Here is a 16,316-nt window from a genome sequence, read left to right as displayed (position 1 = left end):
TTTAACAATATTAATTCTTCTAATCCAAGAGCATGGGATTTGTATCATCTTCAGTTTCCTTCATCAGTGTTTTTTTTTTTTTTTGCGGTACGCTGGCCTCTCACTGTTGTGGCCTCTCCCGCTGCGGAGCACAGCCTCCGGACGCGCATGCTCAGTGGCCATGGCTCACGAGCCCAGCCGCTCCGCGGCATGTGGGATCTTCCCGGGCCAGGGCACGAACCCGTGTCCCCTGCATCGGCAGGCAGACTCTCAACCACTGTGCCACCAGGGAAGCCCTTCATCAGTGTTTTATAGTTTTCATAATATAGGTCTTTCACCTCCTTGGTTAAGTTTATTCTCTGGTATTTTATTCTTTTTGATGCAATTTTAAACAGAATTTTTTTTTTTTACTTTCTCTTTCTGATAGTTCATTATTAGTGTATAGAAAAGCAACAGATTTTTACCTGTTAATCTTGTATCCTGCAACTTTGTTGAATTAATTTATTAGTTCTAATAGTTTTTGGATAGAGACTTTAGGGTTTTCTATGTAAAGTATCTTGTCATCTGCAAATAGTGATAATTTTACCTCTTCCCTTCCACTTTGGATGACTTTTATTTCTTACTCTTGTCTGATTGCTGTGGCTAGGACTTCCAATACTATGTTAAATAGAAGTGGCAAGAGTGGACATCTGTGTCTTGTTCCTCAATTTAGAGGAAGGGCTTTCAGCTTTTCACCTAGCTCGAACCCAAGGTTGGATTTGTAATAAATGGCTTTTATGTTGAGATATATTCCCTTTATACCTACTTTGGTGAGAGGTTTTGTCGTGAATGGATGTTGAATTTTGTCAGATGCTTTTTCTGCATCTATTGAGATGATCATGTGATTTTTTATTCTTCCTTTTGTTAATGTGGTATATCATATTGATTGATTTGTGAATATTGAACCATCCTTGCATCCCTGGAATAAATCCCACTTGATCATGGTGTATGATCCTTTTTATATATTGTTGGATTCGGTTAGCTGGAGGTATCACTCTTTCTGACTTCAGACTATACTACAAAGCTACAGTAATCAAAACAGTAGAGTACTGGCAGAAAAACAGACACATAGATCAATAGAACAGAATAGAGACCCCAGGAATAAATATATGTACCTATGGTCATTAATCTGTGACAAAGGAGGGAAGAATATATGATAGAGAAAAGACATTCTCGTCTCTTCAATAAGTGGTGCTGGGAAAACAGGACAGCTACATCTAAAATAGTGAGATTAGAACACTTCCTCACTCTATATACAAAAATAAACTCAAAATGGATTAATGATCTAAATATAAGACCTGAAACCATAAAACTCCTACAAGAGAACATAGGAAGAACAGTCGTTGACATAACTTGTAGCAATATTTTTTTGGATCTGTCTCCTTAGGTAAAAGAAGCAAAAATAAACAAATGGGACCTAATTAAACTTAAAAACTTTTGCACAGCAAAGGAAACCATCAAGAAAACAAAAAGGCAACCTACTGAATGGGAGAAAATATTTGCAAATTATACGACCAACAGGGGGTTAATACCCAAAATGTATAAACAGCTCATACAACTCAATTATAAAAAAAAACCCAACCCAATCAGAAATTGGACAGAAGACCTGAAAAGACATTTTTTCAAAGAAGACATATGGATGGCTAACAGGCACATGAAAAAGATGCTCATCATTGCTAGTTATTAGAGAAATGCAAATCACAACAACGAGATATCACCTCACACTTGTTAGAATGGCCATCATCAGAAAGTCTACAAATAACAAATGTTGGCGAGGATGTGGAGGAAAGGAAACCCTCCTGAACTGTTGATGGGAATGTAAATTGGTGCAGCCCCACTATGGAAAACAGTATGGAGGTTCCTCAAAAAACTGAAAATAAAACTACCATATGATCCAGCAATTCCACTCCTGGGTATATATCCAAAAAAAACAAAAACACTAATTTGAAAAGATACATGCACCTGAATGTTCATAGCAGCACTATTTACAATAGCCAAGATATGGAAGCAACCCAGGTGTCCATCAACAGACAAATAGATAAAGAATACGTGGTGTGTGTGTGTGTGTGTGTGTGTGTGTGTGTGTATACAATGGAATATTACTCAGCCATAAAAAAGAATGAAATTCTGCCATTTGCAGCAACATGGATGGACCTAGAGAATATTATGCTTAGTGAAATAAGTCAAACAGAGAGAGAGAAATACTGTATGATATCACTTATTTGTGGAATCTAAAAAAATAAAGCAAGCAAATATACATATATAGCAAAACAGAAACAGACTCACAGATTTAGAAAACAAAATAGTGGGGGGAGGGATGTGGAGAGGGAAAAGATAGGGGTATGGGATTAAGAGATGCAAACTACTATACATAAGAATAGATAAGCAGCAAGAATATATTGTACAGAACAGGGAATTATAACCATTATTTTATAGTAACTTTTAATGGAGTGTCTTCTGTAAAAATACTGAATCACTATGGTATCCACCTGAAATGAATATAATATTGTACTCATGTGTACTTCCATAACAAAAAGGAAGGAATGGAGAACTGTGTGCCGGTATATGTGACTGCCATGAGCTTCGGGGTGTGTGTGTGTGTGTGTGTGTGTGTGTGTGTGTGTGTGTGTGTGTGTGTGTGTAACTGTAGTGGGGAAGGATGTTTCAGGGAGGCAGAGTCATTGTTATGGTGTCTTATAAGCTGGTCTGGACTGCGTTTCCCCCATGCCCACATTCCTACAGGATAGGGTCTACTCACAAAGCATGATTCAGGTTTCTACAGGATCTCATTTGTCTCCAGTAACTCCCTAATTGGGTTACTTTGTATCATACTTGGCACTTATCGACCTGGATTTCCCCCAGCATTTGAGGCATACCTCTGTGTTGGATAATAAACTTTAAGGCACTAATTTATTCAGTAGGAGGGGAAAGGTGCAGCTGATAGTCTCTAGTTATCCCCTGTTGCAGAGTGTGTGCGCATGTGTGTGCACATGCTCATGTAAGCACATGTATAAGTGGGCTTTCTTCCACTTGCATTAACAAAAGTAGTAAAGGAACCAGCCAAAGAACGTTATATGGTCCCAGCCAATCTTCATGAAACCCCTATGAAACATCATTTTAAAGAAGAAGAAAATGAGATGGAGAGAAGTTAAATGCACTGTCAATGTTAAATACCTAATGCATGGCTTAAATGGGACTAGATTCACACACCTTCACTCCAGAATCTGCATTCTTATCTACCACACTCTTCTGCTTTCCACCATGACCAACATCTCTTTGACATTTGTATCGGGTATTAACAATACCCATTTTATTCTTGGGTAAGGAATATATAAAAATGTGGAGCAGAAGGAAAAATGAATAGGATGAAACACTAGAATGATTTATTTGATTGAGATACTTATTGATAGGACCGTGCATATACTTGGAATATGGATTTGTATCTGACTGAACATTATTAGGTAATTAGACATTAATATGAAGTGTTGATGATCAGTTTGGTATAGATCTCTTCCACATTTCTCACATAATCTTATGTGGGTCTTGATAAGATTTTACTTAATTGTATCATTTGAGTTTTACTATTATATTAGTTGTTTCCGGAATTACCTTTCGTTAACAACTCTTTATTTTCTAATTTTAACTTTTGATCAAAGAAGAGATAATCTAAAATGTATCTAAAATATGAATATCTAAAATGTAGAAAAATTAATAAAAACACTAGGGTTTTCAACTGCTGTTTCTAAATATGGTGTCTGTCCTTTAAGGCTCAGTCCAAGGGGTGTGCATTCTTGTAGACATTATTGAACCAGTCTGTTCAGGTTTGTTAATATATACATATTATTTGTTTTTTAGGCTTGGCCTTTTGTGATTTTGTAAGAATGTAAAGGGAAAGAAAGGGAGCAAATATGCTACTTTAAAATAAAATCTGTCTTGGTAATTTAATTTTCTGAAAATTAAAAAAAAATATCACACAGATGCTTTAAACTAAGTAGTGGTTTATATGCACTGTCTAATGAAGGGTGTCTTAGTAAATCATTGTGTCAAGCCAGCCTCTTAATGTTTTATTCTGACTGGTGTCTGGGTCCAACCAGATGTTTCTGTTCTTAGAACCTTCTTCTGTTACTGACTGACACCAAGTAACACATGTAATTAATATGCAGATAAAATTATCTATATAATTAGTACTTGGAGACAAGCTTTTAAACAGTTCTTGTCTGCACAGATCACTTTACATATTTATATTTCTGAGGGAGGTAACTAATTATGTGGCTTTCTCACAACCGTGGCTAATTTGGACCAATTTCTAGAAATCATCTCCTAATTAGATAAAACTAGTTTTTTGTTTTTTTTTTTTGGCGGTACGCGGGCCTCTCACTGCTGTGGCCTCTCCCGTTGCGGAGCGAAGGCTCCGGACACGCAGGCTCAGCGGCCATGGCTCACGTGCCCAGCCGTCCCGTGGCATGTGGGATCCTCCTGGACCGGGGCACGAACTCGTCACCCCTGCATCGGCAGGCAGGCAGACTCTCAACCACCGCGCCACCGGGGAAGCCCTGATAAAACTAGTTTTTATAGGTAGTTAACACTTTGGTTCTTGATGTAGAGAGCAAGGAAGTATTTGGCATAAGGCAAAGTGAAAACCACAGTACTCGCAAGGATCTGGATTTAGACCTCTGTTTGAGTCAGAATTGTTCCAGGCTAGGAGAGGACCAAAGAGGAGAAAGGGCTGATGTGAGTTATTTGATAAAATGGAAAGATGGCAGCCCCTTGCCTGGGTGTCTTCTGTGACAGTGATTTAGTCCACTGTGGACACTCTGTTGAGCAACTTGCTGCTTGTCTACATTACCAGGATATTAAGGAAACATACTGCTTCATTTCTACCCTGCTGTTCAAACCAAATTATACAGTTTGCCAACTAAAATATATTTTAGCTTTGTAAGAATTAGTTGATCATAGGAATCTGGGTCAGGTTTATATTAATGAAGTAAAGTGAAGATTGTAATAATTGAGGCACATATTTGAGAAGTCTGGCTGTGAAATGATTCAAGAGACACGGTCACCAGGGAGTATATAGGGTAGAGGGGTGATTTCTTTTAGATGAAAGAAACAAGACGTCATATCGACCTTAGCAAACGCATACAGTCCATAACACACTACTAATTTCTGTGATTTGAAGGTATATTTGTAAACTGTCTATTTCTAATTTTAATGGTACAATTTATAAAACCATAGAAAAACATATATCAGTATATTAGTTAAAAAGGTTTAAATGCTGGTATAAATTAATTTTGAATATGTTCTCCCCATATATTAACTTCTACATTTGTTTTACCGCCCTCTTGAAACAACAACAAAAACAAAGACAGTGATAAAAACAATCACACATAATAGCCTGTGACTTTAAGCCATTAAGCCACAGACAGGAATATTTTTTGTTTACTTGTCTATGTATGTGTTTCCTTCATTTCAATAGTATTTATATTTACTAGGAATATTGAAGCAATGTAATAAATACAATCAAGTCATGATGAGCTGCAGTAAATCCTGCTCTGTAATATGACATTATAGGATCTTGGTCTGAGCCAGAAGTAGAAGGCCTTTTGAGTTACAGCACTAAGTTAGGTCGCAGAGGCATGAAATAGCAAGTCAAAAAGAAAGAACTGGTGTTCAGCAGTTTTGAGTGGTGGGGTTCTTAATAAAGGGGACTACTGGAATGACAAGGGCTGGGGGAGTACAGGATCCCTCAGTACATCAAATTGCTAAATACTTTAAAGTATAAAAAGACATTTTGTTTTCTATACTGTATATTGATTTGTGATATTCATCTCCAGGCTCCCTTCTTATTTGTTGCCCCAGGGCCCAGACTGCGTGTGCATGACCCATGGTTAGTGCCAACTTCCAATTTCCTTTTATTTCTCTGTGGGACCACGGCGACTCATTTCTGCATCTTTGGCCATTCGAGAATTCTCTCCTCTTAGATTTGTCTTATTTTACTGCATTGTTTTTGCTTTCTCTGAGGAAGAATTTCTTGCATAAAGAATTATTTATTTATTATGTATTTTACATTCCTACATCTCTGACTCAAGGATGAACATTGTTAGGGTCTCCTTTTATGTATCAGGAGAATTCAAATACAAGAATGTGGTGCTGGTAGTCGTCGGTAGTGCTGAGCTCTGGGTTGATTACCCGGCAGGGGTGACGAGTGTGACCAAACCGTCCATGCCTGATCACGTGTACTCTGTCCTTACCAGGGGCTGAGTTTTAGAGATGGCAGATATCGTAACTGTCGTTCTTGCAGATCATCGTGAACGTAAGATAGACGTTGAGTGGCCAACTTTGAGCTCATCACTTTTATAAGCAGGCCTCCCTAGTCTGTTTGGAAGTAACTATAAATTTTATCTCATAGATAGAGCTTTCATTTTGGGGGGCCCAATTTAAAAATTACACTTGCCTTTCAATTTCAAGACTCCAAGACTTTGAGTCTCTAGCACATTTGAATATTTGCATAGGACTTACTCATAGTGCATTCTGTTTTGATCGAAGGCAGCCTGAATGGACTGGAATTCCTTTTCACTAATTCGGAAATCCACTGTCATGTTAGCAGCTACATGGTGGGTGATGTCTGGATACCAGAAGCCAAGCTGTGCAGATGAGTTCAGTGTTCGTCGCAGTTGTTTATTTGCTCACCTGACACATACTTATTAAGAAATGACTATGTGTCATACACAATGAAAGGAATTTGAGGTTCAGCGTGACTGAAGTATGGACTCTTAATAAACCTATGAGATTTTTGCAAATGTATTTAAGAATTGTTGAATATTAGGGAGTGGGAAAAAAACTATTGTACTGATCACTTTTTTAGGACGTAGTATATACAGTTGCAAAAAGAATGAGCAGCTTTTGGGTAATCCATTTGCTTCTACCATCTTGGGGCCAATTGGAGTTGTTTCACGATTGATTTAGCCACAGCATCTGTCTCTAATTGGGAATATGGACTAATATATGGCACCACCCTCCCCTGCCCCTCCTCCTGAGTCAGGCCTCAGAACCACATGTCCCAGTAAACTCTGGAATTCCTGGAAGGTTTGTGTCCAATGAAAACATAATCTCTAGCCATGTCATTTTTCTAGCAGTATGTCCTTGGGCAAATTACTAAAACTCTTTGAGTTTCAGTCCTCGCCCCTAAAAAAGGGGCTAACAGTCCTCCATTGGGAGTGTTGTGAAGATTGTGAAACGGCTGTGACGTGTGGGCCATGCAGGCATTTAGCAACTGCTGATTCCCTTCTCTTTATCTTCCTGTAGCTGAGACTTTCAGAAATTCGGTGAATGGGACTATAAAGATGGCATTCAGATGAAAGAAATTTAAGAAGATTCCAATTCGTGTTCTTCAAAATCATACTCAATTGTGAAACCCAACGGAGTATAATTTCCCAACCTTGGAAATGTAGAGCAAGTGCTCACTTTCTACCCATCATGCCAAGCTTGTGGGCGTGTCTATATCTACCTGGCTGTTTTGTGATTGACTTCCTCTCTACCTCTAGGTCAGTCAGTTATGTGCCAATAGGGGGCTGCATGAACCAACCAATATTTATTGGCTTATTTGGATCAGGAAGCTACAGCCTGAATTAGACATGTGAGAGATGTAACGTGTGATGTAAAGGTAGGGCCATCTAATCACAATAGCAATCTCTCTGTTCCAACAGGGTAATGTAGTACAAGAGTTAGGGCTCAGTGAACCTTCATGAGCTTTTACTAAGCACCAGGCCCAGAGCTGGGTGCCAGGGTTGTAGAGGTTAATACAAGGGAAGCAAGAAGTTCAGTGTGGGAGACAGAGCCGTATATTCACTTCCAACATGCTGACCAATGCCAGAGGCAAGCACAAGTGTTCTAGGAGCATGACAGGCAACCTGAACTGGGCCATGAGAGTTGATGAACAGAGAAGGACTTCCTCCAGGAGGTACTGCCAGAGCTGGGTCTTGAAGAATAAATAGCAGTGAGCCAAGTAAAGAGGGAAGTGCATTCCTCCTGAGAAAAAGTGTGTAGGGCCAAAGTGGGTGAGTTTTTGGTGTTTATGGTGCTTGAAGGGTGAGAAAGAGGGTGGAGTGCTGAGGTTGGAGATTATGAAGTGCTTGGAACAGCACCCTGATCCCAACAGAAGATGCTTCTACGGTGCTTATTACGGCCAGGCCCACTTCTGAGCATTACCCAAGTATTAGCTCATTTAGTCTTTACAACAACGTTAGAAAGTAGGTGTGACCGTTATCCCCACTTTACAGAGGAGGCAGTTGAGTCCCAGAGAGGTTAAGTAACTTGTATAAGGACACAGAGCTAGGGTAGAGCTGGGGTTTGAACCTCTGAAGACCATGCTCTTTCCAGACGAGGCTGCCTCTCACTAAAAAGCTTCAAGTGGAGGAATGCAGTTGTCCGGCTTTAGAGAGAGCAAGCAGGGTGCCATGCGGACTTGGTTTTGTGGGAGACAGGGCTAGACCCCTGAACACGAGACGAATTGTAATTGTCTATTGAAATTGTCCCTGTAAAAGGTAGGGCAGAGGTGAATTTGGCAGGGACAGAGGAAGGAAGAGGAGAGTATGGATTTGAAAACCATTTGGGAATGAGTACAGGCAGAACTTTTGATTGATTTGATGTGGAGATAAGGGGGTATCTGACTGGATCTCAGATCCCATTCTGGCTTTAAATTTGATATGTCATCTTGGTCATTTAATTTACTGTCTTTGAACTTAAGTTATTGTTTTCAGCAAGTTACATTTTGACACTGACATTGAAAGTCTGACGGAGAATTTGAAACGACGTATGTAAGGTGGCTGGCACAGTGTGTCTTGTGTATAGGAGCAGCTGAATAACTGGGAAAATGATAACTTCAGCCCACTGGATTTTAAAAGACTGACCTAACTTTAAGAGTTTTCTTTCACCATGGACCTGCTCTTGGAAAGGGTCACATCTTGATATTATCAACCAGTGCATTGCTGTTATCAGGTAACCAGTACCTTGATGTTAATCATAATTTTGACAGAAATTATGCCACTGGTACAGATCAGTGTGGGAGTGAGGAGAATGGAGCAGGCAAGGCACTACCAGCAGGGAGGGAGAAGAGGCCGTGATAAAGGTGTCAGGAGCATCTCCCTATTTCACACTTTCACCTAGAAAAAGCTGTTGTTTGCAAAGCTTTTGGGTGGGAAAACAGAAGTGGTAATTTGGGGAAAAATAAATAAAAACAAAGGGAAGTACTGGCAACTGGCTGAATTATCCAAGTAGCTCCTGTCCCTTCCCCCTATCTTTGTCTTTGGTAGCTCCGTGAGCATTGAAAATAAAAGACAAAAGAAGCAGGTTTTAGGGAACAGAAAGAAAAGATTTAAAAAAACCCTCTATTTGCTTTACCTGGTTGGTTTTGGCCAAGTCCTTTATGATGTTTGCTTGTTTTTCATCCTGGGCTTCACACGTAACACCTTCTCCCTTTAAGAATACAAAAGATGAAACATGTAAACTGTGAAGAAGCGTTTCATAATCCTCTTCCCACATGGAGTCTGGAACACAGGGCGGCAAGATTCACCTGTCAAAGCGGACAGGAGCAATTGCAAGGGTGATAGCGGTCAAACCAGAGGCAGGATGAACCTCATGGTTCTTTGCCTGTCCCAAGCCCCTCTGCCAGTTTTATGCCTCAGCTCTTATCTGGAGGAGCAGCTCATTTCCTCTTAGGGTTCTGGTGGACAAAATGCCCCCCCCCTACCATATTTTCTAGTTGGGGAGGGGAGTAGGGTGGCAACACTAATACTAAATGCCCATTTGGTGACAGGTGAATTCCATGCTACTCATATACCTTTTACAGCTGGGAATACCCATTTTACAGATGAGATGAGAGGCAAATTTCTTGTTTAGCAAATAGCTTGCCCAAGGAAGCAGAGCTAGTATGATGAGATTTGAACCCAGTTCTTTGTTCTAAAATACTACTCTACCATATGCTTGAATTGAAGGATGGAAGGAATCAGTTTAAATTTGCACTTGGAACCCGAGATGAATTTGGGTATCTGGCCACAGAACCCTGATGGATGGTCCTTAATAGCAAAACTTTTTTTTTTTAACATCTTTATTGGAGTATAATTGCTTTACAATGGTGTGTTAGTTTCTGCTTTATAACAAAGTGAATCAGCTATACATATACATATATCCCCATATCTCTTCCCTCTTGCGTCTCCCTTGCACCCTCCCTCCCTCTCCCACCCCTCTAAAACAGATGTTTTTGAAGCTACATTGTAAATTGTTAAAATAAGAACTTTTGATTACAAATTATTTTGAATCTACTAAAAGTACTGTAAGTAATCTGGAAAACATTGATATGTTCACTGTCTAGATTTTATACTTTTGCCATCGTTTCTCGGTATCTCTCTTGGTAAAGAAGTTAACATTACAGAAATTGCTAAATTACTCACATCCCCACTCCTTTCCCCTTTCCCTTCCTCTGTCCTCAGGGGGAACCCCTATTCGTAAAGCAACTTGCGGACATTTAGAGGGCAAGATAATATGGTTGCTCAAATGTTTGTTCATGGGCTGCTGTCTTCAGGGTCTAGATGCTGTAGGTGCCCAATAAATGCTTTTTGCAAGTAGAATTACTGAAAGTCATTTATAAACCATTTTAAACAGTGTCTTGGGGGGAGGTCTTTAATCTTGAACAAAACTCGGTTAATTATGGATTATTTGGGAGAAGGCAACACTTTTACCCAGAATTATAGGTAACCTAATATACTGAGTGAATTTAATCAGATAACTTATTAGAATTTCCTTTAAAACTACCTCTTCATGTATAGATGGTCATACATGAAACTTCTCAGAGTCATAGTTGTATATTTTTATTATCAAAATAATGCTGTTGGGGAGATGCCCCTGTTATATGTATAGCAGCGATAGCTTCATTCCTCTCCACCTGATAGATGTGCAATGTGACGGGTCCCCCAAGAGGGTTCCCTTGCTGCAACCCTGCAGGTAAGGAAGTGGAGGGGTTTACAAATGCCTTCATGTTCTTGACATTGGACAAGCTTATCAGCACTAGAAAATCCCAAGGCAAATTCTTGCTCTGTTGATTCTAAGGGGGCGGCACTTGGCAGGAGTACAGAGAAAAAGGAAGAATTTGACTTTGGAGTTAGACAAACGTAACCTCAGGGTGGCTCCCAGACACTAGCTACTTTACCTTGAGCAGGCTGCCTAGTCATTCCAGGCCTTGGTTTCCTCATCTGTAAAATAGGGATGCACATGGGACTCTAACAAGTGGCTGTGAGGGCCAAATGAGATGCATATGTAAGGGACTTGGTGGATGGTAGGTACAAAAAACATGCCTGTGTCCTCTAAGCAGTTAATACAATTGTCAGTTCTGTAAACACACTTGCTGGCCACTGTCAGGCTGCAGAACTGATGAGTATCAGCATGTATCATGTGGTAGGTTAAAGTGGTAGCTGTGTCCTGTAAGGCCAAAATCGCTCTCTGTATTTGTTTTAATGTGGACTTCTTAAAGAAAAAACAATTTTATGTTATAGTTTTGCTTTTTGGAATTTTGTTTGGATTCTAAAATAATAATAATAGTAATAAATGCCCATTGAAAATAATTTAGCAAAATATGGAAAAGTTGAAGGAAGAAAATAGAAGTCACTCTTAATTCTAGCATTCTGATACACTTTCTATGTTAAAGCCTTTTTCTGGGTGACTACTTTTAAAACTGTATAGAGAAGGCTTGTGTGTCTGTTTTTCAGGTCAGCTAGGAAGGACACTTTTATTTGGGTAACTAAGTAAATGTTTGCAGGATCCTGGTATTTCTCAAGATAAGACTTTGATAATAAATAATCTTTGACTTCTTAATATCTGTTGCATATTGACACTTCCTTGTTTCTGGAATAGGACATAGACATATGATGCTTTAAGACCTCCCACCCCTCCCCAATCTATTTAGCCTCTGAAAAACAGTACAATAGATGGATTTCAAGAATATTTTGGAGCTCTTTCTCAGAACAAGTATGGTTTCTTAGCAGGCATAGTTCAGTAAAACCTTGTATTACTGAATCAAGATTTATGAAAGGTCTTGGCATATGTATGGAGTAGGATGAATAGTTGTTAAGACACCATATCATTTTAGGATGGACTATGTAAGATGGTGTGATGTTTCATAGGTTAATTTAATCTCTTTAAAAATATTTAAAGTTGAATGCTTCACACTACAATAATTTTTCCATCTTTCTGGATCTTTGCACTCCTAGGATTTTTGTATGTCTAGACACAGTTAAAAATACCACTGTATTTTTTAAACTATGCTTTTCTGCATATTTTTCAAGCATTATCACTATGAAGGAAATGTCCTAGAAAATAGAAGTGAAAGTTCCCTTGTGATTTACTACAATCTTTCAAATAATTCTCTATCTTCAAATCAAATATAGTAAACTTCTGGAATACCTTTAGATATCTCATAAAGGATATGTTGAAAGAAAAATGTGTTGCCTTTAGTTACGGGTATTGGATTTTTTAACATTGAAATGAAACTGCCCTGGAAAATGCTGCACAGAAGCTTGTCTTTTATTGGTTGCAGGAAAGGTGGCATTTCTGGACAGAGACGTGGGTGAGTGATTCAGGCAGTTCAGACCTGGCTAGCGGGGGAGTGACTACCTGCTCAAATGAGATGACCTAAGAGGCTCATCAAGACCCCATTTGGCCCCCAAATCATTAACTATCATGGTTCCTCCGTCTTCCTTCTACTCCTGAGATTCTCTCTTTGTCCATTGCATATAGGTTATCTGGCAAAGCAGGTGAACACATGAGATGTGATTCTAGATATGTAGAGCTCCCATATTCCAGACTGGAAAACCAGTCTTGCTATTTTGTAGCAACACTGTTTGAGGTAGGAAAGATCCAGGGGGCCGAGCCCCTGCTGTTTGTTAATTGCTGCTTTGGGGAGGTGAGAGTTGGGGACTGAAGGAGCCTAGAGCCAGTCCTAGGTCCTTCTCAGGATGGGAATTAGCCAAAGAAAGGGAGAAGAGAGGTGCCCTCACAGCCAGGGGCTCCTGTGTGGGCAAGGCTGGGCAATGTCTGGTCTGGCAAGGCAGCAGAGTCTCTGGTCAGCCGGGCAGGAAGGCATAAAGTACTATATTGCAGTAGGAAGGCCTAAAGCAGAAACTTCTTTTCTCTTTTTTCTTGGTGAGGCTCAGGCAGGTGGCACTGCTAGCCTGCTAGCTGTTAACTTTCAGTTGGCAAGAGATATAGCAAAAATGTCTCCAGTGCAGGAAATCTCAGGTACATGGATTTTACTTGCTTTCCTATTTCTAATTCTTCTTAAAAATTCCTTGAAATTTTAGAAAAGCCCATGTATATTCCTAATTTCTGTTTTAAAGCACTGAACTTTGGGCCACAGCATCCCTTAGTTAGAAGTCGATGACACCTGCTAGAGGTAGGGTAAGGGAGTGTCCTGTGGAACGGAGTTGAATGATATACCTCCAGCAACAGAATGGGAGAGAGAAACAATAATTTTGCTAAATTACATCTCTTTTTAAAATTAGCATCAATACTGCTTAAGAATTTATGGGAATTTCTTTTTTGGCACTTAAGGGTCTCTCTTTTTCTGTGCCTATTTAAATGATATATTACTAAATTATTTTGAAGATGGTTGCCTGACAAATTGTAGCAGCTGCACTGCTACCATCTAGTGGACAATTAATGCAATTAATCATTCTTTGGCTTGACAGCTTCCAAACAAATCATTGTGACGTTAATGGATTCTGTTTTTGAATGGAACACTGTTATAGATAATTCAACATATTATGTTAGATATGGAATCTTCTCTTCCTTGAATCTACATGGAAAACAATGAGGTAATGTTTTGTTTTATGATTTTAAAGTAAGCAATGCCCCCAAATTATAATCTAAATACATATTATTATATTTTAAAATTTGAACTTTGCACAGTACTCTCCAACATTACTAGCACGTTCAGTTTTAATTCTGGAAAACTTCAAGTCGTGTTTGACATACAAGTCCCTGGCACCTTCTTGTTTCACTTCCAGTCTGCTTTCCACACCGTAGCCTGGCTGGTGTTTAAAAAAACAAAAAACAAACTCTTATCACGTCATTTACAATTTTACATCTCCATTGGCTTCTCATTGCTCTTTTTTTATTGAATGAAAGATTCTTTAAGTTCTATAGTACTTTACAGTTTTCAAAAGTTTCACACACTTGATTTCATATAATCACATAATAACCCCTTTCTCCCCCTATCCCTATATTGCCCCTTCCACATTCCCTCTGCCCACTGGTAACCACTAGTTTGTTCTCTATATCTGTGACTCTGCCTACTTTTTTTTTTATTTACTAGTTTGTTGTATTTTTTAGATATATATAGTGATATTGTACAGTATTTGTCTTTCTCTGTCTGACTTATTTCACTCAGCATAATGCCCTCCAAGTCCATCCATGTTGCTGCAAATGGCAAAATTTCATTCTTTTTTATGAATGAGTAGTATTCCATTGTATCTATGTGCCACATCTTCTTCATCCATTCATCTGTTGATGGACATGTGTTGCTTCCATATATAAAAAAAAAAAAAAAAAAAAGTGTTTATATTTTTTTGGATGTATACCCAGGAGTGGAATTGCTGGGTCATATGGTAGTTCCACTTTTAATTTTTTGAGAAACTTCCATACTGTTTTCCACAGTGGCTGCACCAATTTACATTCACACCAACAGTGTAGGAAGGTTCCCTTTTCTCCACACCCTCACCAACACTTGTTATTTGTGTTCTTTTTGATGATAGCCATTCTGACAGGTGTGAGGTGATATCTCGTTGTTATTTTGATTTGCATTTCCCTGATGATTAGTGATGTAGAGCATCTTTTCATGTGCCTGTTGGCCATCTGCATTTTCCCTTTGGGAAAATGTCCATTCAGTTCTTCTGCCCATTTTTTAATCCGGTTGTTTATTTTTTTGATGTTGAGTTGTATGAGCTGTTTATGTAAGTCGGGTATTAACCCCTCATCAGTCAAATCATTTGCAAATATCTTCTCCCGTTCAGTAGGTTGCCTTTTTGTTTTGTCAATGGTTTTCTTTGCTGTGCAAAAGCTTTTAAGTTTAATTAGGTCCCATTTGTTTATTTTTGCTTTGTTTTCCTTTACTTATTAATCTATGACAAAAGAGGCAAGAATATACAATGGAGAAAAGACAGTCTCTTCAGTAAGTGGTGCTGGGAAAACTGGACAGCTACTTGTAAAAGAATGAAATTAGAACATTCTCTAATACCATACACAAAAATAAACTCGAAATGGCTTAAAGACCTAAATGTAAGACTGGGTACTATAAAACTCCTAGAGGAAACCATAGGCAGGACACTCTGTGACACAAATCGCAGCAATACTTTTTTGGATCTGTCTCCTAAGGCTTCTCATTGTTCTTAGTTGTTCCAAATCCTTAACATGACCTCTAACCCTGCCTGATATGATCCCCAACTCCCTCCTCAGCCCTTTCACATGCCCGTGTTCCCTCAGTTCTCTGAGTTCCACCCTCTCTTGCTTTCTTCTTACAGCTTCTGCATAGTTACAGGACCTGGAAGGGGTGCTCCCTTCTTCGAGCTAACTGTGAATCATTCTTCAGGCTTTAGCACTTTCTGAGAGAGCTTCCTCCTCCACGTCAGATAGGTAATATAAATTAAATCACTAATTGCTACATAATTAGTTAATTATTTGTTTCATGTCCATCTTCTCAAGTGGCTTATACAACCATTGAGGGCAGAAATGTTTTGTTTCGTTTTCATTGCTCTGTCCTCAATTGCTTAGCAGAGTGCTTGGCATGTGGTAAACAGCTCAGAAAATAACTTGAGCGAGCCGAGATGAAAGCTAAACCATGATTGGATCGTTTCACCTATACCACATTTTACAGTCCTGGATTTCCCCTTACATGTCTTCTTCCGCATCAGCACCTCACTATAACCTGTGCATGTCTGCAGTCTGCCAGGGTTGGCAACACTCCAAGGACTTTAACTCCCGTATGGCTGACCTACATCATTGGTTGTGCGTGGCTTGCCTTAGTCATTCGTTCACATCTTTTTTCCCCCAAAGAAGTAGACAGTCTGTCAGGTTTTTCAATTGTAATGGTTCATTTTTATTATGATCAATATTAAAGACCCAGGTAGTTTAATAGACCCAGAATCTTAAAAGAAAGAGGAGGATCTGGAAAACATCTAGGCAAACAAAAGTCAGAATTCAGGATAGAAAAGAAACAAAGAGTGCACGTTTAGAGATAAGGCTGTTAGTGCTCTGGG

General features: G+C 39.2%; 1 protein-coding gene across 1 annotated transcript in view; it reads right to left on the bottom strand.

Annotated features, from left to right (window-relative positions):
- The window catches only part of CPA3 (carboxypeptidase A3), a 28,768-nt gene extending 19,115 nt beyond the window's left edge, over window positions 1–9,653 (bottom strand). Inside the window, 5 exon segments of the mRNA XM_024769109.1 lie at window positions 6,535–6,659; window positions 9,415–9,464; window positions 9,467–9,489; window positions 9,587–9,635; window positions 9,638–9,653. Coding sequence (XP_024624877.1) covers window positions 6,535–6,659; window positions 9,415–9,464; window positions 9,467–9,489; window positions 9,587–9,635; window positions 9,638–9,653 — 263 coding nt within the window.
- Between the last annotated feature and the right edge of the window lie 6,663 nt (window positions 9,654–16,316).

The sequence above is a fragment of the Neophocaena asiaeorientalis genome, unplaced genomic scaffold (genome assembly GCF_003031525.2).
Source record: "Neophocaena asiaeorientalis asiaeorientalis breed wild unplaced genomic scaffold, Neophocaena_asiaeorientalis_V1.1 scaffold118, whole genome shotgun sequence".
Lineage (NCBI taxonomy): Eukaryota > Metazoa > Chordata > Mammalia > Artiodactyla > Phocoenidae > Neophocaena > Neophocaena asiaeorientalis.
This window is presented reverse-complemented; position numbering and strand designations above follow the sequence as displayed.